General features: G+C 43.5%; 1 protein-coding gene across 5 annotated transcripts in view; it reads right to left on the bottom strand.

Annotated features, from left to right (window-relative positions):
* The window catches only part of LOC124121055 (BAI1-associated protein 3-like), a 266,273-nt gene that overhangs the window by 201,844 nt on the left and 36,973 nt on the right, over nucleotides 1–27,456 (bottom strand). For 3 of the 5 annotated variants that reach the window (XM_048392837.1, XM_048392839.1, XM_048392840.1), the window contains exons 2-3: nucleotides 15,740–16,013; nucleotides 7,146–7,355 (exon numbers count right to left, since the gene is read on the bottom strand). In XM_048392837.1, the coding sequence (XP_048248794.1) occupies nucleotides 7,146–7,355; nucleotides 15,740–15,867 (338 nt within the window). In that variant the 5' untranslated portion in view covers nucleotides 15,868–16,013. Of the gene's footprint in view, nucleotides 1–7,145; nucleotides 7,356–15,739; nucleotides 16,017–16,057; nucleotides 16,154–27,456 lie in introns of all 5 variants that reach the window. The other 2 variants (XM_048392841.1, XM_048392838.1) reach the window with 2 other exon arrangements.

Here is a 27,456-nt window from a genome sequence, read left to right as displayed (position 1 = left end):
AAACCATGTTCAGGTATATAAAGTGTCAGGTTTATATGCCAAGCATATTAGCATATAGTCAATGAGTCTCTATGATATGCCTATTCAGTAATAAAACACTTATGGCACAGTCCAATGGCTGTATTTATTTGGTTAGGTCATTTATTAAAACGTAAAGATTTAGCATGATTTAGAATTGGGAATAGGTGCATTTACCAAAAGCTAAAAATGATACATTACATTATACATTATGGTCTCATGTTTGTACTCATGGATAAAAGTGTTTGCGTTTCTTTTCAGATACATGCTGCAAAAGATTATCAGACTGTACTTTGACAAAAAAACATTGATGTTTATTTTCAGTTTGCTTCTTATGTCATAACGACTGTAGTTGGAAAAAACATATTTGTTTGCAAAATTAATGATTTCAAATAATGAAGTAAATTTATCATATCGATCATTGATGTATGAAAGACCATTTGCCTCAGAACATATTTACTCCTGTTACGCTGAAAATGACCAAACTGTGTTCACATAAGTGTAATTACAGCAAGCTTTTGGGGGACACATGGACAGAAATAGGGTATGTCTCATGTGCCTCATGTGTAAAAGTCCATATTCAACTCACAAATTGGATATTTCGATTTCAGATCAGTTATTTCCATGTATATTCTCACCAGAAAGACAGATATACAGACATATGATAATTGTTAGTCAGTGAGTGAATATTGTTTACACAACAGTCATAATCATGATAAATATCCGGACCAGACAAACCAGTGACTTATAACACAGCAATGATGAAAGCCATCTGAGTAACACGGATCAGTGGATGGAGTGGAGTTCATTCATAGGAGAAGTATTATTCATGGGGTATTTCAGTCAAGATTCCACACACACTGGACTCATTACAAGACTACAAAGAGGAACTAGAATTGTTTAAGTTTCATAAGATTTACTGCTGGATACGACAACAGACATTGGCAATGTTCAGGGAATTAGGTGACCTTACTTATATTGTATCACATTGTAATTCTTTTCTTATCATAACAACTATAACAATCCAACATCAAAGATTAACAATATGTATTCATTACTGATATTGTAATAATTCAGAATGATACATGGAACAGTAAGACAATGTTATTGACGCAGCTACAGGCGGAGACTTATCTAAGGGAAATAACTCCTGGCTCAAACTAAATGAACAAGAAATCTTTAAAATGGTTTCAGGGTAATGTTCATACACAATATAATTCTCTTGATTTATTGAAATAGACGAGTTGTTATTAAACTGTAAACTGTATGAGGATTTCTAGGATGAATGCATCATGGCTGAGTGGGATAATTATGCGATGTTACCATGGCAATAGGCATTGAATGATTTCATTTCTCGTGAAACAGGATCTTGTAAACATGATCAAACATGGCGAGTTCAAGTTCACTTCAGCGTTCAGTTTCACATCAACTGTAAAACACACGAAATGAACATAGAATTATTGGTGACATCTTAAACTAATCATTGGTGATTTGATAAATCACCAATACTTATGAGTACCTGTGTGATATTTCTGTAACCGAATTCTCCAAATAAATATCTGACATTTAGATTTCTAAACATTCACAAAGTAATGCTGTAAATGGGTGAATTAATAATAATAATAATTTATGCATTTGTATAGCACAGCATTCACTGTGCATAAGTGCTCTGTGATTTAATCAAATGTAAAATATAAGACAATATTATGAAGTGCCTAATTATTAGAGATATCACAGAATAGAGAATTCAAAAGTGTATTTGTGTGCATGATGCAAGTTTTATTCAATATCAATGTGAGGACCAAGGTAGAGGGACATATCCTTCAGGCATCTAGGGGGTTCAGTCAGTAGGGGTCAGTAAGGGTCTGCATGCTACCAGGGGTTAGTCAGTAGGAGTCTGCATGCTACAGGGGGTCAAGTCTGTAGGGGTCTGCATGCTACCAGGGGGTTAAGTCAGTAGGGGTCTGCATGCTACCAGGGGGTTAAGTCAGTAGGGGTCTGCATGCTACCAGGGGTTAGTCAGTAGGGTTCTGCTTGCTACTGGGGGGTTAAGTCAGTAGGGGTCTGTAGGGGTCTGCATGCTACCAGGGGTTAAGTCAGTAGGGGTCTGCTTACTACTGGGGGGTTAAGTCAGTCAGGGTCTTTAGGGGTCTGCATTCCACCAGGAGGTTAAGTCAGTAAGGGTCTGCATGCTACTGGGGGGGTTAGGTCAGTAGGGTTCTGCTTGCTACTGGGGGGACGGGGGTTTAAGTCAGTAGGGGCCTGCATGCTACCAGGGGGTTAAGTCAGTAGGGGACAGTAGGGGTCTGCATGCTACCAGGGGATTAAGTCAGTAAGGGTCTGCATGCTCCCAGGAGGTTAAGTCAGTAAGGGTCAGTAAGGGTCTGCATGCTACTGGGGGGGGTTAGGGGTCAGTAGGGTTCTGCTTGCTACTGGGGGGGGGGGGGGGTTAAGTCAGTAGGGGCCTGCATGCTACCAGGGGGTTAAGTCAGTAGGGGTCTGCATGCTACCAGTGGGTTAAGTCAGTAGGGGTCTGCATGCTACCAGTGGGTTAAGTCAGTAAGGGTCTGCATGCTACCAGGGGTAAAGTCAGTAGGGGCCTGCATGCTACCAGGAGGTTAAGTCAGTAGGGGTCTGCATGCTACCAGTGGGTAAAGTCAGTAAGGGTCTGCATGCTACCAGCGAATTTAAGTCAGTAGGGGTCTGCATGCTACCAGGGGATTAAGTCAGTAGGGGTCTGCATACTACCAGGGATATAAGTCAGTATGGGTCTGCATGCTACCAGGGGTAAAGTCAGTAGGGGCCTGCATGCTACCAGGAGGTTAAGTCAGTAGGGGTCTGCATGCTACCAGGGGATTAAGTCAGTAAGGGTCTGCATGCTACCAGGAGGTTAAGTCAGTAAGGGTCTGCATGCTACCAGGGGATTAAGTCAGTAAGGGCCTGCATGCTACCAGGGGGTTAAGTCAGTAGGGGTCTGCATGCTACCAGGGGATTAAGTCAGTAAGGGTCTGCATGCTACCAGGGGTAAAGTCAGTAGGGGCCTGCATGCTACCAGGAGGTTAAGTCAGTAGGGGTCTGCATGCTACCAGGGGATTAAGTCAGTAAGGGTCTGCATGCTACCAGGAGGTTAAGTCAGTAAGGGTCTGCATGCTACCAGGGGATTAAGTCAGTAAGGGCCTGCATGCTACCAGGGGGTTAAGTCAGTAGGGGTCTGCATGCTACCAGGAGGTTAAGTCAGTAAGGGTCTGCATGCTACCAGCGAATTTAAGTCAGTAGGGGTCTGCATGCTACCAGGGGATTAAGTCAGTCAGGGTCTGCATGCTATCAGGAGGTTAAGTCAGTAAGGGTCTGCATGCTACCAGGAGGTTAAGTCAGTAAGGGTCTGCATGCTACCAGGGGATTAAGTCAGTAGGGGTCTGCATGCTACCAGCGAATTTAAGTCAGTAGGGGTCTGCATGCTACCAGCGAATTTAAGTCAGTAGGGGTTTGCATGCTACCAGGGGATTAAGTCAGTAAGGGTATGCATGCTACCAGTGGGTAAAGTCAGTAAGGGTCTGCATGCTAGCAGGAGGTTAAGTCAGTAAGGGTCTGCATGCTACCAGCGAATTTAAGTCAGTAGGGGTCTGCATGCTACCAGGGGTAAAGTCAGTAAGGGTCTGCATGCTACCAGGGGTTAAGTCAGTAGGGGTCTGCATGCTACCAGGGGGGTTAAGTCAGTAGGGGCCTGCATGCTACCAGTGGGTTAAGTCAGTAGGGGTTTGCATGCTACCAGGGGGTTGAGTCAGTAAGGGTCTGCATGCTACCAGTGGGTTAAGTCAGTAGGGGTTTGCATGCTACCAGGGGTAAAGTCAGTAGGGGTCTGCATGCTACTAGGGGTAAAGTCAGTAGGGGTCTGCATGCTACCAGGGGTTAAGTCAGTAAGGGTCTGCATGCTACCAGGGGGTTGAGTCAGTAAGGGTCTGCATGCTACCAGTGGGTTAAGTCAGTAGGGGTTTGCATGCTACCAGGGGTAAAGTCAGTAGGGGTCTGCATGCTACCAGGAGGTTAAGTCAGTAAGGGTCTGCATGCTACCAGGAGGTTAAGTCAGTAAGGGTCTGCATGCTACCAGGAGGTTAAGTCAGTAGGGGTTTGCATGCTACCAGGGGTAAAGTCAGTAGGGGTCTGCATGCTACCAGGGGTAAAGTCAGTAGGGGTCTGCATGCTACCAGGGGTTAAGTCAGTAAGGGTCTGCATGCTACCAGGGGGTTGAGTCAGTAAGGGTCTGCATGCTACCAGTGGGTTAAGTCAGTAGGGGTTTGCATGCTTCCAGGGGTAAAGTCAGTAGGGGTCTGCATGCTACCAGGGGTAAAGTCAGTAAGGGTCTGCATGCTACCAGGGGTAAAGTCAGTAGGGGTCTGCATGCTACCAGGGGGTTAAGTCAGTAGGGGTTTGCATGCTACCAGGGGTAAAGTCAGTAGGGGTCTGCATGCTACCAGGGGTAAAGTCAGTAAGGGTCTGCATGCTACCAGGGGTAAAGTCAGTAGGGGTCTGCATGCTACCAGGGGTAAAGTCAGTAAGGGTCTGCATGCTACCAGGGGTAAAGTCAGTAGGGGTCTGCAAGCTACCAGGGGTAAAGTCAGTAAGGGTCTGCATGCTACCAGGGGGTTAAGTCAGTAGGGGTGTGCATGCTACCAGGGGTAAAGTCAGTAAGGGTCTGCATGCTACCAGGGGATTAAGTCAGTAGGGGTCTGCATGCTACCAGCGTGTTAAGTCAGTAGGGGTCTGCATGCTACCAGGGGATTAAGTCAGTAGGGGTCTGCATACTACCAGGGATATAAGTCAGTATGGGTCTGCATGCTACCAGTGGGTTAAGTCAGTAGGGGTCTGCATGCTACCAGGGGGTTAAGTCAGTAGGGGTCTGCATGCTACCAGGGGGTTAAGTCAGTAGGGGTCTGCATGCTACCAGGGGTAAAGTCAGTAAGGGTCTGCATGCTACCAGGGGTAAAGTCAGTAGGGGTCTGCATGCTACCAGGGGGTTAAGTCAGTAAGGGTCTGCATGCTACCAGGGGGTTAAGTCAGTAGGGGTCTGCATGCTACCAGGGGTCAAGTCAGTAAGGGTCTGCATGCTACCAGGGGTAAAGTCAGTAAGGGTCTGCATGCTACCAGGAGGTTAAGTCAGTACGGGTCTGCATGCTACCAGGGGGTTAAGTCAGTAGGGGTCTGCATGCTACAAGTGGGTTAAGTCAGTAGGGGTCTGCATACTACCAGGGATATAAGTCAGTATGGGTCTGCATGCTACCAGTGAATTTCAGTCAGTAAGGGTCTGCATGCTACCAGGGGATTAAGTCAGTAAGGGTCTGCATGCTCCCAGGAGGTTAAGTCAGTAGGGGTCTGCATGCTACCAGGGGGTTAAGTCAGTAGATGTCAGTAGGGGTCTGTATGCTACCAGGGGTTAAGTCAGTAAGTATCTGTATGCTACCAGGGGTTAAGTCAATAAGGGTCTGTATGCTACCAGGGGTTAAGTCAGTAAGTATCTGCATGCTACCAGGGAGTTAAGTCAGTAAGGGTCTCCATGACAAAGAAGTATATATAGTAGAACTGAGTATGGCCTGGTATCTCGCAATACCATTTGTATCACAATACGGACTGACGATACTACTGGTATCACGATACACCACTTCAAATAGTGAGCAATGATGAAATCACTGAAATACAGCTAAAAAAATAATCTTTTTCATACATTTATTTATGTTAACTCAAAAACTTTAACAAAGAAAAACACAAGAACAAATCAGTTTTAAATGAATGGATGGTTGTTGTTTTTAACAGTTAAGTCAGAGTGACCTCCTCCTTGTTTTTTGCCATGCTTACAGGTGGTGCTATGCTGCTTCTTACATTATGGGAGGTAAATCTATTAGTTTCTGTTCTATTAGACTATCGCAATATCACAAACTGATGATCTAAGTATCGATGATATCGTAGGTATCGGTGAATCGTTACAGCCCTAATATATAGTGTTCGAGCAACACCCCCTTCAGCAGTACTGTTTGTCTTAAAAAAGATGAGCTGTAAATATCTTAAAGGCATTATGAATTTCTTTCAAAATCTATTATCAAGGATGATGAATTATATTAAAATGATGGGACTTAATTTGAATCTCAACATGTTATAGAACATGTCTGAGTTGTTCCTGACATACGTGATTACTTTCATAGAGATAACCGAGAAGTCTGTCAAATTGATGTTTTCAGCTATTTATTGCGAAAGAACTGTAATTTCACCATTTATATTAAAGAAACATAGAACTGTATTACATTTAGTATAAAATAGTCTTAATAATGTCTTGAAATGACAACAATTAATGTTTCAGCTATGTGCATGAATACAATATAAGTGATAGTTTGGAATTGCAAAATAAGAGAAGAAAAATGAGAATTTCCTGGCTATATAGATGTTAACTATAAGCTGTATCTCAGTGGAGAGAGACAGTGTCGTCTACTAGTCTATCACATTTGGCTGTGATCAGGATTGTTATCAGAGAGAGGCCAAAAATGGGACTCAACCTACAAAAGTACTAGAATCAGTACCTTACTGAGAAAGTGTTATCCCAAATATAACATTTGTTTTAATGGCATGGTGTATTCAGAGGCCAAGAAGGAACAGGAAAATCAAATATCATGGAATACCCTAACTATGATTGTAAATAAACGACAAATAGACGCTTTCATAGGGACCGCAAATGAAACTGAATGAAAAATTACTTTGAAACCTTTTTTGGCTTAGATCTATAATTCTGTAAAGTAATGTGTGATAAAGTAATAAGTGATACTTGTACAAATATTTGCTCACCCTGTCAAAAACAATTAACTACGGCCTTGCAGATGTTACATGTTTAAAAATCTTACAGGACAACATGAATGAAAAATGTATTAATCAAATGTTGGGTGAAGAATGGTGCACCCCTACGCCCTTACAACCAGAAGCGGTTTACGACGTAGTACCAATACATTACAGATAGACCTCCAGTGGGTCTACAGATCCGAGGTCAGTTTCCGTTTCCACATTTGAGTCTTGACCATACATCGTCAAAATCAAAACCAGAACGATTACTCCCTTCCCAATGATGAATATATTACATCTATACTTACTCGGGATTCTGATGTGCCCGTGGCAAGAACGTTTCGTCGTCAGACGTCTTTGTCAGTCCAAGAGTTCGACTTCCACTGCTGGTCTGTCGCTGCCGTCCAGGTCTACTTGGTGACTTTGACCTTGACCGACGTCGCGCGGGCGCCGGAAGGGAAGACGATGTCGCCATTTCTGCTTTCTTGACTTCTGATTGGTCGATAGATCTAGGCTTACTGAAAGCAAATAGAAGTGTAAGTAGAAGGTGTAAATATAGATGGATAAAAGTATCACACTGTGTGTCCGTCAAAGTCCTTATATTTAAGGATTGACTGTGTATTTTTTTCGGTTCATTGAGGTGAGGTGAGGTGAAATTGGGTTTAACGTCGCGTCCAAGATTATTGCACTTATATAGCGACGTGCATGCACGTGTATGTGTGTGTGTGGCTGCTTGTACTAGTCCGGACTGATGCCGATTTATAGTGCTAGCTCACTGAGATACCATGCCGCAGTTTAACATGAATACTCCACTCAGACACAGTATACTGACTCTGATCCGACCAGTCCTTGTTTTAGCCCCTTAATGTCGAGCGCCAGACAGGGTAACAACAAGTACAATCTTTTAACGTCTTTTTGTATGACGCAGCCCGGGATCGGGATCGAACCCTGGACCTTCCGCTCTCCGGGCGGACGCTCTACCACAAGACCACGGAGGCGGTCTCGGTTCATTGAGGTATGAATCGAAAAACCGATGTGCAAACTGTATGAATCCGCGTAAGTTTGCACATCGGTTTTTTAATTCATACCTCAATGAACTGAAAAAAAATACACAGTCAATGGTTATAATTAAATTCGACAACGTAAAACATGTTTTATCTACAATAGTTTAACCAAAGGCAGTTATATATATCAAAGCAGACAAATATGACGAGATTGATAAAGATAGACACAATTTTATGGATAACAACTTCTTTAATACTGTGAAAAGCGATGTTTCGGTATAGATCCTTATACCGTTGTCAAGCAAGACAGTCTTGCTTGACAACGGTATAAGGATCTATACCGAAACGTAGTCTTGCTTGACAACGGTATAAGGATCTATACCGAAACGTCGCTTTTCACAGTATTAATTAAAGAAGTTGTTATGCATAAAATTGTGTCTACCTTGTCATCCGTCAACTTCTAAGTAATGCCTATCAAACAAAGAGATTGATAAACATTCCAGGTGTATGAATACGTACTGTGGCGTGAAATGGATCAGGTGATCGTTTAATTTATGCAAATAACTTGACGCGCCTACACAGTCATTTAAGAATTGAACGTCAGTGTGGATGGGTTCATTGAAGTGTGAACGATTTTAAAGCGCTGGTTAAACTGTGTGAACCTCCGAGCACGAAAGTTTAACCAGCGCTTTGATGACGTGTTTGATGTCATCTAGCTGCTACAGGAAACAAAATGGATTATCCTTACGGTGATTTGGATATGGAATGGCTATCTTTCAATACTAATAACGCAAGTAAAGGAAATTAATTCTGTAAAATTACTGAGGTCAACGAAATTGATTTATTGAGCGATATTGTGCCATGAGAGGGTTCACGCGTCGGGGTGTTTTCCATAACTTCTCCATAAACTTCATTTTCAACAGCAGTAAGTATAAATTTCATCCTCATGCTCCCGTTCAACTCGAAATGCACCTCTTTACAAACTTATGTGACGTCATATATAAATCCGCGCGTGAAGGTTGACCTCGCCTCGGTGCATCGAGGTCATGTTTATATTTTTGTTCACCTTCCTGTAACCTATTTTTAAGATTTGATTTATCCCAAATATTGTTTGTATATTTGTTCAGAGAATGAAATTATGTTGACATTCTAGATTATGCTGTATATATTCAAATAACTATTTTTCTTTGCGTAACTGAGTATGAGTGGGGAAACGAATGTGACCGAGAGCCGACAAATTCCGACAAAATAACGTTGTTGCAATGTTCTTCGGCGATTTAAAAGCGCTGGAGGTTCACACAGTTTAACCAGTGTTTAACCAGCGCTTTAAAATCGTTCACACTTCAATGAACCCACCACACTGACGTTCAATTCTTAATTGTCACGTGTTTGAAAAGTTTTGTGGTACTGTATTCTAAAGGTAGGCCGTAGTTTGGACAATGAATATGCATGAATGTCGCTAAATGTCACGTGCATGAAGATACACGTGAGCAGAAAGGAAATTCCCTCGACTGTAATATTGGGATTCCCCGACATTCCGCAGTAATAAAAGTAGTGCGCCTCGGTGGGCGTCGCTTATTTTTTTACATTCATTGGGAAATGAATGCAATAACACGTGACCAATTCAGTTAATCAGAATGCAGGAATTTCAATGAACACAACGAAAATTTCATTATTAATCGTGTGTTGCACTAGATGGACGCAGCGCTCGTAAAATCCCGCAAATATTCCTACCGCAGGCGATCGAGATCTGTTGTACAGGACACTAATGACAGGGAGGCCTCGTGTGTGTCATAATGAGTTTCGCACTCCATCCAACCGAAGGCTTCGGTGAACGTCCTACCATACTCCTATGAATAATGTTTTATGTCCTATTAATGAATTTAATGTGTCAAAAGACGAATGAATCTCATGTCTTCAGGCCTACCCATTGGTACCTACATTAAATCGTCAACGCAAGAGGCTAGTTAGTCTCGAACATCTGCCGAAACAGACAGCATAGAAGGCCAAATAATACTGAAAGTTATATGAATGGACCACTGACATGAGTGATGATATGACGTGTTTGCGACTAGGTTAAAGTGACTCTGTATGAGGTCATGCTCTACCGGTAACACCGTCTTGTCAGTACAAAGGACAATCCAATAAACCAAGGAGGACCGGGAAAACATACCGCGCATCATGTTGACGATCGACGTGGGCTGTTTACTTCTCAACATTTGTGGACTGACCGGCAATGCATGCGCTGCAGCCCAGTGTGACGGACAGATATCATTCAGTTCGCCCCTTACGTACTATACCTCACGATCGAGTGCATTATTAGTTGATATGGTGTCTTTATTAGGTTAGGAGAAAAAATATTTAGCGAGGCGTCAGCTATCTATTCTATTGGCGTCATTTTTGGGACGTCGTCGTATTCATTATGTTCTATGACGTTGCTATTTGTAAATCAGTTACCTCCGTTGTGAGATTTATTTTCATACATACAGTCAGTAAACGTATGCTGCTGTTTGTTGTTTTGTTCCTTTGGGGATTAGCTACAAATTATATATCAATCTGAAATGTAAAATCGATAACGTCGCCTACTCTATAACTTTTATTATGCTCGTGTTGTGGGTTTTCGGACGCTTGAAAAAACATTCGAAGATTTCTCTCTAATCACTGTAAAACATCGCATTCATTTCTAAAATATATAATTTTCTCTTTAAAACAAGCCATAATCTGATTATTTACAATGTCTTTGTGACGCTACACCCCTCGTTATAGCGCGTGTAGTCACGATAAACATGGCCGTCCGAAAACGTATGATCTGATGATAATAAAGTGATCAAGGTGATTTTTAAAAATTATTATCCTTGCACATCACAGTTGATGACATAAAAGCACCAAACAGTGAACTGGATGTTGTAAAATCCAATATGGCTCTTCCTGAACGGTATACGCCTCATATCAGGTCAGTACCAACTATATCTTCGATATTAACTGACGGTATACGGGCTCAAATGGGATCAGGATCTGCTCCCTGACTGGTCAGTCTCACTTTGAGACATAATAAGTTTTCATATCCACAGGGCCAGGTATCATTCAGCTCGCTCCTGACTTTACACCACTTTGTACTCTGTAGTCTATCGCTACTGTCTACTAGCTGCTGTCTACTAGCTGCTATCGCTACTGTCTACTAGCTACTAGCTACTGTCTACTAGCTACTATCGCTACTGTCTACTAGCTGCTGTCGCTACTGTCTACTAGCTGATGTCGCTACTGTCTACTAGCTACTGTCTACTAGCTGCTATCGCTACTGTCTACTAGCTGCTGTCGCTACTGTCTACTAGCTACTGTCTACTAGCTACTATCGCTACTGTCTACTAGCAACTATCGCTAGTTTCTCAATGTGACGTGTAAGAAATAATGTTCACTGTTTTCCCTCTGAAACTGCTGGTGTCTAGAGAGGTGATGGAAATCCTTCAAACATATGCCCGTGAAACACGACACTTCTAATCTCAGACCCTTTGATGGACTCCTGGCTCGTCATGTGATACAGCAGCATTGGGATCGCCGTCACGTGATACCTGTATTCGTTATTTGGAATCCCTCGGTGACATGTTTCTGTTGTCTTTTGTTCTGCGAGTGAACAAGTGTCGCATGTCTGAAATACGCCAATGCCACAGAACGGTCCCGTGGAGACAGCTATCGATGTTGTCGTGACACACGAGCCGACTAGTGAAGGAGACACATGAGCACGTCATTGGTCAGTAACTTATAACTATATCTTATATATAGGTGGCATATATTTATTAACTGACCAATAGCGAGTTCCAGTGGAAGGAGATCGAGCAATTCAGATTCAAGGTTTGCTGCAATCAAAGTTTGTTGTTTGTTGTTTAAGGCCGCACTCAGCAATATTCCAGTTATATGACGGCGGTCTGTAAATATTCGAGTATGGACAATCCAGTGATTGACATCATGCGCTTCGATCTTCGCGCGCATCGATCTTCGCAATTGGGATACGATGGCATGCATCAACCAAGTGTCCGAGCCTGACCACCCAATCCCGTTAGTCGCCTTGATCGAGAAGCAGGGGTTGCTGAAGATATATTCTACCCCGGAATCCTCACGGGACTGCAATCTAAGTACATGGGATATTGTACAAAAATGTCAAAATTCCTCTCCGGCCCATCCTGCGCGCAATGATTGCTTTATTAAGAAAGTTTTTAGCAAAATGACTGGTTAAATGACGCCCTTTAAGCAAGACTATATATATTTTTACAGTGCGCAATATACGTCTTAAGTTTTCTCAAGTTGAGGGATATGGAATAATGCATGCCCATTTTCATAAACCGACTTTATATCAGCTCAGTTTAACCTTTTGAAACTTATTTTTCATTGGTGTGATATTAATTATTTTTAACTTATTAAATAGTGTGATATTTTTGGGGGGCATATTGGATGTGAAATAAATTGTAATAATAGTATGTCCATCCGACTACTTTCTCTCCTGTTATCATGGTGTCATGGTATCATGCACATTAGCACTTAATTCCTGTCCACCAAATGGAAACAGAAGTTGGTCGTAATTTTGGCCCAGTTTTATTAGTGATAGATTAAACCCTGAAATAATTGTAGAACATCCATTATAGACAAAAATCTAAATATATAATTCTGTCACGTATGGTTTGAATCGGAAACAGGATAGAACACTTTGGTAACATCATAGAATGTTCTGGTAGTGAAACAACAACATAAAAGAATGTTGCTTTTTTTCCCACAGGAAACATGGCTGTCTCAAAAGCAGAGAAGCAACGACAATATGGGGCAAGGCGAGAGGCTGATCCAATGGAAAGACAGGCTTACCTATCTAAAGGAGTTGATGAAGAACATGAACCATGGGGAGAAGGACATGGCGAGGATCAGGCAATTCAAAATGATGGAAACAGAAAGAAACTAAAGCAGACAATTGATCTTGGAGTAGAAAGTGGAGAAGAAAGGGATGTAGAAGTGAGGAGTGAAGGAAGCGATGAGAGGGTAGATGCAGAGGACTATAAGTGAAGGGTCAAACAAGAAGGCACGAGAAGAATCGAAACAGTGTTGATGCTGAAAAGAGAATGGAAAGGGTGCTAGTATTTGGTGCGGTATTCTCTGGATGTAAATTTATTTATGTAACAGTATGTTTTTATTTTAAACAATATTTTCTAAACAGTTTTTATCGGTAACAGGATAGAATCCTTGACAGCTTCCATGTTCCAAGTTGACATTATTTCATTTAAACTCTTAGCCATTAAGATTGCAATTTGACGGATGTATACTTAATTGCACTATGTTTTGGTTTAAATGATAAAATTCCAGTTTGAAAATATCTCAGTTTGTTATTTTGCTGTGGTGAAACTTTGACATTTTTGGACAATGACCCACATGCGCGCTATACTTGTTGTGAAGGGATGATCTAGATATACAGGTGACGCTTGTTCTAATGTACGGCTGACGGATTTAGTCTCATTGCCCACACCACTGGGGAATAACGTGCTGGTGACATCACTTGAACTATTTGTTGTCTGTTGTTTTATGCCGCCAACGGCGTACACGCTGCTGGGGATCTCTTCTAGCCCTGATCCACAATGGGAACAATCAAGACATTACCGCACCTGATGCACGTGTGAGAAATGAGCATGCACACGTGTTGAGACTTCAATTACACCTTAAAATGTTACATATTTCAAAGTTTCACAGATGGTTGACTGAGTTTCAAAGATGGTTGACTGAGTTTAATGGTAGAGATGGTTTTCTGAGAACCAGTTAATGGTGGAGATGGAAGAATTGAATCAGAAAGGGTACCTCCAACAACAATCGGATCACGAGTGAGAAGTTCAGCAATGGTGGCGATGGTTAATTGTTGCCAGAAGAGATACTAAACGTAACCAAACAACTTTTATGAAGATTAAAAAACAAATATGTTAATAAGATTTTTCAGATTGTGTGGTGTAGACGGCAAGATCTCGGGGAAAGTGCGACGGTAGATGATCACTCGTGAACGACCATTTTTTTAAAACATTAATACTAATATGTATAAAACAAAATGCACTATATTTGCATGATTTCGTTTCTGGAGCCACGTCTACGTAGACCTTGACATTCACGATGAAGCCAGGAATTATGTTTCTTAATATAGACTCTCCAAATTGTTTCATTTTTTATCATGTTTTAACTATGTTTCTTGTGACATAAATAATTCTTGAGATAACTCCACAATATGGACGTGTTGTATAAACAAAGTCGGGTGCAGCTGATGTTTAGTGCCCTTTTTCACACTTAGGGCTAGCCAGTTCTGGTTTGAAAGCGAGACACATGGTGAAGGCTGAACCGCACATCGGTAACATCGCGTTGTCAACACGGCACGCAAGCGGGACAAACGGTTGCAATTTGGCTTTCCAAATATGATCATGGCAACATTATCATTAGTATTCAACAAGTCACATTGTTATCATGGCCAAAAACGTCTGCTATCGTCAAATATCTTTATTTAAATAATTTAGCCAGTGAACCTGGCCGTTCTGTTGTGAGTCAGATTCCACTGTTTTAGGCCACTTGAAAACTTCCAGTGCAGGAGTATAGGAGAAGGGTTGAGATCATAGCGAGGCTTTGCTTGGTCCGATCCTCAAACACAAGTGACATAGCACGTGCGAGGGTGACACGAAAAAAGTGAAAACATACACCATGTCTACATAATGAGGCATAACGAGCAGCGTGGTCACGACATCGTACACACCTGTGAGAAACCCATTTGACATAACTGGTGTCAAACATGTGAGTTTTGGGGAATCCAGGCCCGTGGTTGTCCTATCCATGGTAGTGACTGAAGGTCAGATAATGAAACACTAGTTATTGCAATTTATTGATAGGTTTCTCGTGCTTCAGTCGAATCTACCAACGCCTGTGTCGAAAGACATGGTTTTCCAATGTAAAGTAAATGGTCTTTAATCTGATCTGTGTTGCATTCACATTATCGCCTATAACCCATATGGCGGAAACGTGTTTGTGGAGGGTCACACCAGGTATGAGTAGTAAGCGGTAGGTCGGAAGTCATGATCGTTGTGCTATGTGTTCATGCGCCATTGCGACTATGAGAATAGACAACATATGCATGGTGTGAATTTAGGGTGTGTAAGAAACAGATTACTAAGCTCGTGTCCGTCAACTTACCATTAATTTTACAACCCGTTTCAAAACGTATGTGACCGCCTCCGTGGTCTAGTGGTAGAGCGTACGCCCGGAGAGCGGAAGGTCCGGGGTTCGATATCCGGTCACGTCACACGAAAAGACGTAAAAAGATGGCACTTGTTGTTACCTTGCTTGGCGCTCGGCATTAAGGGGCTCGGAGTCAGTATACTGTGTCTGAGTTGGGTGTTCATGTTAAACTGCGGCATTGTATCTCAGTGGACTAGCACTATAAATCGGCACCAGTCCGGACTAGTATAAGCAGCCACACACATACCCACACACACGCACGCACGCACGCACGCACGCACGCACGCACGCACGCACGCACGCACGCACGCACGCGCCAGCGCGCGACGTTAAATGGTTGACGCTGGAACAACTCGTACGATAAATGGTATCAGACAAACACTCGTGTATTAATTTCTATTAACCACACAGAAGTCCATGACGTCACTGGAACCAGAAGCAGTGAGCAGTGATGACCACTAGAAGCAGAAGGTCACGTCAGGAACAGCAATAGAAGTGTGCAAGTGGCTTACATCGGTGCAACAGTGAACACTCTTGGTACAACAAAATTGGTGACGATGTGTGGAACATGGTGCCAACATGGTGCCAACAGGGTGAACGGAGACACCGGGTGAGTAGTGACGTCATCCTCAGGGCTGCGGCAGTGACACCAATCTTACCTGGGTGAGACATTCGAGGGCCGTGTCACGTGACTCACTGGGGCGTGGGAAGCCGGAGACCCTGGCGGGGACCGGGTGGGGCTGGACTCGCGGGATATCCCCAACCACTGCTTCATTCGCTCCATCATATCAGCAGGTCAACGTTTGGTGTCACTTGATGGTCAACGTTTGGCGTCACTTGCTGGTCAACCTTGGCGTCACTTGGTGCTCAACCTTGGCGTCACTTGCTGGTCAACCTTGGCGTCACTCAGCTGTTCAACCCTTGGCGTCACATCTACTAAAGGAGAATAAAGTCACATCTGTAACAAGCAGACTTACTAGGGCTTATATCACAAGCCTGCCTGAGGATACTGCGGTAGCCTTGCCGAGATGCCAGCCACCGTCCGCCCAGCTCACACCGTGTAACGTTGTGCCCTTAAATGAGAGTATCTCAGATCATATAATGGCGTCGGTTATTCAAAAGGCTGGAGATTTGTAAAAATCCCCTGGCATTACTGATTAGAGACAAATAGACGATAGTGCGCGGGAATCAAAGCCTTGAACTGCACAATACAATGTTGTCACGTTGGATTACTTAAGTCCACGTGGGCCTTTACTAAAACAGAATATTTAAGCGGAATGGATTTTGCCTCCTTCAAATTAAATACCTTCTACATGTTGCTGGCACGAATTAATTTTTCTCTCCTACAACAAGAACGTGTATAGTATGGGCAACGGAATCACTTAAAACAAAGACTGTCACCATTGAATCTAAGACGCTGGTCAGCCCATTACTGAGGACGATATAATGCAACACTGAATCACATCAGTAAATATAGTAACCAAATGCACATGCAACATTGTCTTTTTGTATCATCAGATAATTGTAACTATCAATCAACTATATGCTGATACCTTTTTGCTTAAGATATAAAATGTGACGTCAGTTTTCTTTTCTGTTTCGCGATTTCATTTCGCTCAAGATATACATTCGAATGCTCCAGTCGACGTTAATGGAAGGATTGAACTTTGGCCACTGGTTACATCAGCTGAATGGGAGACACTGGAAACTTGACGCGGGCTGATAAAACCCTCGACCAAGGACATGTTACAGACAAACCAAGGATGATAATTGGGGCAAATATGGGATTCGAACAACCGACCAGCTGGTCCTGGTACGACTTATGGTCGCACTAGACCATTTGGCCACCACAATATAGAAACAATGGATTCCTAAACTTCCCGCTCACGGCAATGTTTTCGATGAAGACTGACACCACCCAGAACCACCAGGAACCAACAAAAAACACCCAGAACCACCAGGAACCACCCAGAACCACCAGGAACCACCAGAAACCACCAGAAAACCACCAAGAACCACCAGGAACCACCAGGAACCACCCAGAACCACCAGGAACCACCAGAAACCACCCAGAACCACCAGGAACCACCAGGAACCACCCAGAACCACCAGAAACCACCCAGAACCACCAGGAACCACCAGAAACCACCCAGAACCAACAAGAACCACCAGGAACCACCCAGAACCAACAGGAACCACCAGGAACAACATGTGCAAGCTGACACAGTTTTTATCCAATACGCATCAATACAAATGGTTCCTTCTCCAACTCTGTTTATTAAATCTTGGTTGTAAGAAGCCATGCAATCGTTTAATACCGACACTTTAAGTTGTGGAGAGTTTGCTCTCTCAGTTAAATGAGTCTACTGGGAATACGGTGTCTCTCTTTCATGCAGCGGTACTGTCACGTTGATGTGAACAGCCTTTGAAGATGGACGCACCACAGACAACCAGTCGCCTTGGTCGTCCTGTGACCCATATAAGACAACATAGCAGTTTATTCCTTTCCTGTCCGGACTGGCCATACCGTGTCACTGCTTACATACCGTGTCACTGTTCACACTCAACCTGTGGACTGACACAACCAGTGGGGTGAGACACAACCTGTGGACTGACACAAAACCAGTGGACTGACACACAACCCCCGTGGACTGACACAAAACCCCGTGGACTGACACACAACCAGTGGACTGACACACAGCCCCGTGGACTGACACAGAACCCTGTGGACTGACACACAACCAGTGGACTGATAACCTGTGGAGTGACACAACCAGTGTACTGATACAACCTTTCGACTGACACAACCAGTGGACTGACAACCAGTGGAGTGACACAACCTGTGGACTGACACACAACCTGTAGACTGACACACAACCACTGGACTAACACATAACCAGTGGACTGACACACAATCTGTGGACTGACACACAACCACTTGACACACAACCACTCGACTGACACACAACAAGTGGACTGACAACTAGTGGACTAACACAGAACCAGTGGACTGACAACCAGTGGACTGACACACAACCAGTGGACTGACAACTAGTGTTCTAACACACAACTAGTGGACTAACACAGAACCAGTGGACTGACAACCAGTGGACTGACACACAACAAGTGGACTGACAATTAGTTGACTAATACACAACTAGTGGACTAACACACAACCAGTGGACTGAAAACTAGTGGACTAACACAGAACCAGTGGACTGACAAACAGTGGACTGACACACAACCAGTGGACTGACAACTAGTAGACTAACACACAACTAGTGGACTAACACAGAACCAGTGGACTGACAACCAGTGGACTGACACACAACCAGTGGACTGACAACTAGTGGACTAACACACAACTAGTGGACTAACACACAACCAGTGGACTGACACACAACTAGTGGACTGACACACAACCAGTGGACTGACACACAACCAGTGGACTAACACACAACTGGTGGACTAACACACAAATAGTGGACTAACACACAACCAGTGGACTACCACACAACCAGTGGACTAACACACACCAAGTGGACTGACACAACCAGTGGACTGACACACACAACAAGTGGACTGACAACTAGTGGACTAACACACCCAGTGGACTGACACAACCAGTGGACTACCACACAACCAGTGGACTAACACACATCCAGTGGACTGACACAACCAGTGGACTGACACACAACCTGTAGGCTGACACACACAACAAGTGGACTGACAACTAGTGGACTAACACACAACTAGTGGACTAACAAACAACCAGTGGACTGACACAACCAGTGGACTGACACACACAACCAGTGGACTAACACACACCCAGTGGACTGACACAACACCAGTGGACTGACACACACAACCAGTGGACTGACAACTAGTGGACTAACACACCCAGTGGACTGACACAACCAGTGGACTACCACACAACCAGTGGACTAACACACAACCAGTGGACTGACACACAACCTGTCGGCTGACACACACAACAAGTGGACTGACAACTAGTGGACTAACACACAACTAGTGGACTAACAAACAACCAGTGGACTGACACAACCAGTGGACTGACACACACAACCAGTTGACAAACACACACCCAGTGGACTGACACAACCAGTGGACTGACACACACAACCAGTGGACTGACAACTAGTGGCCTAACACACACAACTAGTGGACTGACAAACAACCAGTGGACTGACACAACCAGTGGACTGACACACACAACCAGTGGACTGACAACTAGTGGACTAACATAAGGACCAGTGGACTGACAACTAGTGGACTAACACACACAACCAGTGGACTGACAACTAGTGGACTATCACACACAACCAGTGGACTGACAACTAGTGGACTAACACACAACTAGTGGACTAACAAACAACCAGTGGACTGACACACACAACCAGTGGACTGACAACTAGTGGACTAACATACACAACCAGTGGACTGACAACTAGTGGACTAACACACACAACCAGTGGACTGACAACTAGTGGACTAACACACACAACCAGTGGACTGACAACTAGTGGATTAACACACACAACCAGTGGACTGACAACTAGTGGACTAACACACAACTAGTGGACTAACACAGAACCAGTGGACTGACAACCAGTGGACTGACACACAACCAGTGGACTGACACAATCCGTGGACTGACACAACCTGTAGACTGACACACAACCAGTGGACTGACACACAACCAGTGGACTGACAACTAGTGGACTAACACACAACCAGTGGACTAACAAACAACCAGTGGACTAACACACAATTAGTGGACTGACACACAACATGTGGACTGACACACAACCAGTGGACTGACACAATCCGTGGACTGACACAACCTGTAGACTGACACACAACCAGTGGACTGACACACAACCAGTGGACTGACAACTAGTGGACTAACACACAACCAGTGGACTAACAAACAACCAGTGGACTAACACACAATTAGTGGACTGACACACAACATGTGGACTGACACACAACCAGTGGACTGACACAATCCGTGGACTGACACAACCTGTAGACTGACACACAACCTGTGGACTTACCTACAACCACTGGAATGACACACAACCACTGGACACACAACCAGTGGACTGACAACCGGGTGGTCTGATACACAACCAGTGGACTGACACTCAACTTGTGGACTGACACAAATTGTGGACTGACACACAACCAGTGGACTGACACTCAACTTGTGGACTGACACAAATTGTGGACTGACACACAACCAGTGGACTGACACACAATATGTGGACTGACACAACCAGTGGACTGACACAACCTGTGGACTGACACAACCAGTGGACTGACACAACCTATGGAATGACAACCATTGGACTGACACACAACCAGTGGACTGACACACAACCAGTGGACTGACCCACAATCAGTGGACTGACACACAACCATTAGAATTACACACAACCACTGGACTGACACAACCTGTAGACTGACACAACCAATGGACTGACACAACCTGTGGAATGACAACCAGTGGACTGACACACAACCAGTGGACTGAAACACAACCTGTAGACTGACACAACCAGTGGACTGACACATAACCAGTGGACTGACACACAACCAGTGGACTGACACACAACCAGTGGACTGACACACAATATGTGGGCTGACACAACCAGTGGACTGACACAACCTGTGAAACGACAACCAGTGGAGTGACACACAACCAGTGGACTGACACAACCTGTGGACTGACACAACCTGTGGACTGACACACAACCAGTAGACTGACACACAACCACTGGAATGACACACAACCAGTGGACTGACACACAACCAGTGGACTGACACACAATATGTGGGCTGACACAACCAGTGGACTGACACAACCTGTGGAATGACAACCAGTGGAGTGACACACAAACAGTGGACTGACCAACAACCAGTGGACTGACACAACTTTCGGACTGACACAACCTGTGGACTGATACACAACCAGTAGACTGACAAACAACCAATGGAATGATACACAACCAGTGGACTGACACACAACCTGTGGACTGACACAAATTGTGGACTGACACACAACCAGTGGACGGACACACAACTAGTGGACTGACCCACAACCAGTGGACTGACACAATCAGTGGACTGACACAACCAGTGGACTGACACAACCACTGGACTAACACAACCTGTGGACTGACACAACCTGTGGACTGCCACACAACCACTGGAATGACTCACAACCAGTGGACTGACAGACAACCTGTGGACTGACACAAATTGTGGACTGACACACAACCAGTGGACTGACCCACAACCAGTGGACTGACACAACCTGTGGACTGACACAACCAGTGGACTGACAACCAGTGGTCTGACACACAACCAGTGGTCTGACACACAACTAGTGGAGTGACACACAATATGTGGGCTGGCACAACCAGTGGACTGACACAACCTGTGAAACGACAACCAGTGGAGTGACACACAACCAGTCGACTGACACAACCTGTGGACTGCCACACAACCACTGGAATGACTCACAACCAGTGGACTGACAGACAACCTGTGGACTGACACAAATTGTGGACTGACACACAACCAGTGGACTGACACACAACCACTGGAATGATACCCAACCTGTGGACGGACACAACCTGTGGACTGACACACAACCAGTGGACTGACACACAATCACTGGAATGACTCACAACCAGTGGACTGAGAGACAACCTGTGGACTGACACACAACCAGTGGACTGACCCACAACCAGTGGACTGACACACAACCAGTGGACTGACACAACCTGTGGACTGACACAACCAGTGGACTGACACACAACTAGTGGACTGACACACAACCAGTGGACTGACACACAACCAGTGGACTGACACAACCAGTGGACTGACACAAATTGTGGACTGACACACAACCAGTGGACTGACCCACAACCAGTGGACTGACCCAACCTGTGGACTGACACAACCAGTGGACTGACACAACCTGTGGACTGACACAACCTATCGACTGACACACAACCAGTGGACTGACACACAACCACTTGAATGATATCCAACCTGTGGACGGACACACAACCTGTGGACTGACACAACCTGTGGACTGACACACAACCAGTGGACTGACACACAATCACTGGAAAGATACCCAACCTGTGGACGGACACACAACCTGTGGACTGACACAACCTGTGGACTGACACACAACCAGTGGACTGACACACAATCACTGGAAAGATACCCAACCTGTGGACGGACACACAACCTGTGGACTGACACAACCTGTGGACTGACACACAACCAGTGGACTGACACACAATCACTGGAAAGATACCCAACCTGTGGACGGACACACAACCTGTGGACTGACACAACCTGTGGACGGACACACAACCTGTGGACTGACACAAGCTGTGGACTGACACAACCTGTGGACTGACACACAACCACTGGACTGACACACAACCACTGGAAAGATACCCAACCTGTGGACGGACACACAAGCTGTGGACTGACACAACCTGTGGACTGACACAACCTGTGGACTGACACAACCTGTGGACGGACACACAACCACTCGACTGACATACAACCACTCGACTGACACACAACCACTGGACTAGTACATACTTTTGGAAAAACCCTTGTCTCTGACCTCCCTAAGACAGTGAGACATTCAGGACACCCATCCACACACCTTAACTATTCCATCAATCATTGCCCTTCCCGCAATATACATTCACATACCATAACTATTCTTGTGGCATATACATTCACATACCATAACTATTATTGTGGCATATACATTCACATACCATAACTATTATTGTGGCATATGCATTGTATACTGAACAACAAAAGTTCCTGTGACATTGATTTAATGCAAAGTTATGTTTTAACAAATCTGAAACAATTGCGATTGAATTCAGAAAATGCGTGATTTCATAAAAAAACCATGAACATGCCAAAATGTCAATTTACAAATCAATAGTGTGTGTGTCCACCTCTGGTTGCGATGCCAGCAACACATCTTCGTCTCATGGAATTGGCCAGTTGTCGCATAAAGTCCTGTCGGATATCTGTCCATATCTGCTGGAGCATGTTTCGAAGTTCCCGGAGTGTCTGTGGAACACGTGGTTGACGTCGAAGGCGCCGATCCATCTCATCCCACATGTGCTCGATTGGTGAGAGATCAGGGGAGCGAGCCGGCCAGGAGATGACATTCACGTTGTTTTGTTGAAGAGAATCCTGAACAAGTCAAGCAATATGAGGCCGGGCGTTGTCATGTTGAAAGGGTATGCTTGGGCCATGACGACACAAAAACGGTAGAACAACAGGGCCGATGATCTCGTCGCGGTAGCGCTGTCCATTGAGATTTCCCTCAACCACTATCAAACGGGTCCTCTGTCTTGCTGTAATCCAACCCCATACCATAACGCTGCCGCCCCCGAACCGATCTTCTTCCATGACACAATGATTGACGTAACGTTCATCTCGACATCGGTACACTCGAATCCGTCCATCGTTGTGGCTGAGGTGAAAACGAGACTCGTCAGTGAATAGAACTTGTCCCCACTGCATGGCCGTCCAGCGTAGGCGCTGTCTGCACCACTGTAGACGTGCTTGACGATGGTTTCCTGTCAAAATGGGACGTCTGGCGGGTCTTCTGGCGACAGTCTCTGCACATCTGAGTTGACGACGTACGGTTTGTGAAGATATTCGTCGAAGGCCAGGGATGCTTCTTGCAGTCACTGTTGCTGGCTGGAATCGATTTCGTAGGTGTGTTGTTCAAATCCAGTTGTCTTGTTGATTATTGGTTGCGCGTGGCCTGCCACTCCGAGGGTGGTCTCTGACTTCATTCGTCTGTTGCCAACGTTGCCATAAACACCAAATGGTGTTTCTGTGGACGTTAAATTGTCTTGCAACGTCACGTTGACTAGATCCTGCTTCAAGCATACCAATGGCTCGCAGACGCTCATTTTCGGACAGGCGTGGCATTTCGTAATGTTGAATAATTGCGTAGTTTTATTGTTTTTCTGAGTGGTTGTTGTCAGCACGATGCTTAACAATGTATATGGAATCCCGTTAACGCACATGTTTTTATACCAATTCTTGGGTAGTGAAATGCATGGGGCTTGCATAAAAGTCAACTTTTGCATAGAATGCATGCTTTTCTGTAGCAGTTGTGTGTTTGTGACTTGATTCCATACATGTACTACAATATTGAAAACCAAACTTTACTTGTTTGAAAAATACACTTAAATATTGGTGTCACAGGAACTTTTGTTGTTGAGTATATTAGTTTGTATTATTGTATTATACTGCCATATTCATATTAGTTTGTATTATTGCATTACAAAGTCATAAACAAATTATTTGTAGCTTGGTATTATACTGTTATGTACATATTACTTTGCATGATTGTGTTATAAAGTTATGAACATAGTTTGTATTATTGTGTTACTCAGTCATGTTCATATTGGTTTGTATAATAACCCTTTACTGTTATAAAGATATTAGTTAGTATTATTGCATTATACAGTCGTGTTTATATTTGTTTGTATTATTGCATTATAACGTCTTGTACATATAAGTTTGGATTATTGTGTTACTCAGTCATGTTCATATTAGTCTGTATTATTGTATTACAGAGTCATGTTCATATTAGTCTGTATTATTGTATTGCAGAGTCATGTACATATTAATTTGTATTATTGCATTATAACGTCATGTACACATTAGTTTGCATTATTGTGCTATACAGTTATGTACATATTAGTTTGTATTATTGTATTATACAGTCATGGACATATTAGTTTGTAATATTGTATTGTACAGTCGTGTTCATATTAGTTTGTATTATTGTGTTACACAGTCGTGTTCATAATAGTTTGTATTATTGTGTTACACAGTCGTGTTCATAATAGTTTGTATTATTGTGTTACACAGTCGTGTTCATAATAGTTTGTTTTATTGTGTTACACAGTCGTGTTCATAATAGTTTGTATTATTGTGTTACACAGTCGTGTTCATAATAGTTTGTATTATTGTATTATAGTCATGTACATATTAGTTTGTAATATTGTATTGTACAGTCGTGTTAATAATAGTTTGTATTATTGTGTTACACAGTCGTGTTCATAATAGTTTGTATTATTGTATTATAGTCATGTACATAATAGTTTGTATTATTGTGTTACACAGTCGTGTTCATAATAGTTTGTATTATTGTATTATAGTCATGTACATAATAGTTTGTATTATTGTGTTACACAGTCGTGTTCATAATAGTTTGTATTATTGTATTATAGTCATGTACATATTAGTTTGTAACGACGTGCAGTGAGATTTCCGTCGATGATGACCAGATCTGTCTTCTGGCCCCCACAGATGCCACCCCTGGCCATGACACGACCACCTCCATATAGCGCCACTTCTTGGACGCAACAACGTGCCATCCGTTCACCACGTCGTCGGTAGATTCGAACCCCCCCATTAGACTTGAAGAGCTGACACCTACTGTCGTCGCTGAAGAGCACTCTTCGCCAATTTCTCTGCTGCCACTGCTGTACAGTCCTGGCCCATCTCAGCCTGTGACGTCGGTGTAGAAACGTTAACGTCATGCCCTGGAAAGTCAATAGGCACGGAGCCCATACAGACGGAGTGTTCTAGCAACGGTCCTTCTGCTGACTGGATGTCCAAGGCTGTTTGCGGATGATGACGTCACAGTCAGCAATCTTGACATTAGGTGAAGCACCCGTAAATACCGGTCTTCCTGTGGGGTCGTGACCTATGGTCTTCCACTCCTCGGCCTGTCTGCATTACTGCCAGTTTGCCTGTGACGTGGGACAAGTCTGGCGATGGTGCACTTGAAGCAGACATGAAATCAGTCACTCAAACCTTCAAACATGCAACAATTGACTCAAAGGGAAAATAGAAATACTTGAATGAATTAGATGAATTATTTGATAGTTTTTCATATTAAGTTCTATACTTCGAAATTCACTAAAACCTGACTGAAGTCTTATTTACACTTATGTTAGATTTATCATTATTAAGGTTGAACTTACTGGTTATATTTATACACAAACAATACAACTATAACATAAGGTGTGCATACGTATAAACCAATGTAACAGATAAAACTAACCTGTGAGGTATTAACAACTGTTTACTCCAATATATGACAGTCCTGCTGGTGCAAAGGGTGGATGTGAAGTGCTGATTTGAATTAAGAAAGAGGGCAAGATTTAAATGATCCAATCGACGTTGATTAAATCAGGCCAAGTGACAATGTGGTAGCCCGACCTATCTACCCTTAATTATATCAGAATGAAACTAAGTACGAGGTTTTTGATTTTGTCATTTAAAAATACCGTTTTTGAATATATATTTTTTTTATAATAAAACATCAACTGATACTCAATTTTGCGTCTGTTTTGTTTTAGACCAGAAAATTGTTTGGTGGCGTTTCTTTTGCCTGTTAGTTTAGATATGTTGATTTGTAGCTACTGCAGAATTAATGTTGTATCTGTTTACGCAGATTTCAGGTGCGATTGGTACTTCTGGCTTGGCTGCGTTAACGTCTGCACCCTCGGTACGTCTGCACCCTTGTGCCATACACCCGGTAGGAAGGATTTTGTATTCAGGTATATGTTTATGGGATACTGGGTATCACATCTATTTCATTTGACATGCGTATTTCATTAAGACGTCTGTGGCTGTACCACATCTATTTGATTTGAATATATAGAGTCAATCAAGGAGTTAACGCCCCTTGTTAATTGTCATATAATCTGTGAACAGACTCGAACAACTAGAATCCCAATCACGGAGAGAAAACTTAGTGCTTCCCACATCCGGGACCCCAGAGCTAGCAGACGACGTGGTGACAGCCACCCCGAGAGACAACCTGACGAGCGCAACAGTAGCACGGGGCAATCCAGATAGGAATGTGGTCGAGGCCAGTGTCATAGTAGAGACGATGATGTTGTAATATTTGCAGATAGTGTTCTAAATTTACAGAAAAAGATAGATGTTCTTTATAAATATTGTGCTAAGTGGGGAGTATCTGTAAATACTAACAAAACCAAAGTTGTTGTTTTCAAGAAAGGGGGTAGATATCTAAACATGAGAAATGGTTCCTCGGTCCAGAAAGACTAGAAGTAGTATCATACTACAATATCTTGGCTTAACAATTTCATGTCGAAATCTATTTACAAAAGCATGTGAAGTCCTTTCAAGGCAAGCAGATAAAGCAATGTATTCATCGAAGAAGTTTATTAGTACATTTAGAAATATACCTGTTGAATCGCTGTTCAGGATATCTGATGGGAAAATACAGCCAATACTG

The sequence above is a fragment of the Haliotis rufescens genome, unplaced genomic scaffold, assembly GCF_023055435.1.
Source record: "Haliotis rufescens isolate VD_foot unplaced genomic scaffold, xgHalRufe1.0.p SCAF_11, whole genome shotgun sequence".
NCBI classification, from domain to species: Eukaryota; Metazoa; Mollusca; class Gastropoda; order Lepetellida; family Haliotidae; genus Haliotis; species Haliotis rufescens.
The sequence above is the reverse complement of the archived record's forward strand: the minus strand, read 5'-3'. Positions and strand labels throughout refer to the sequence as shown.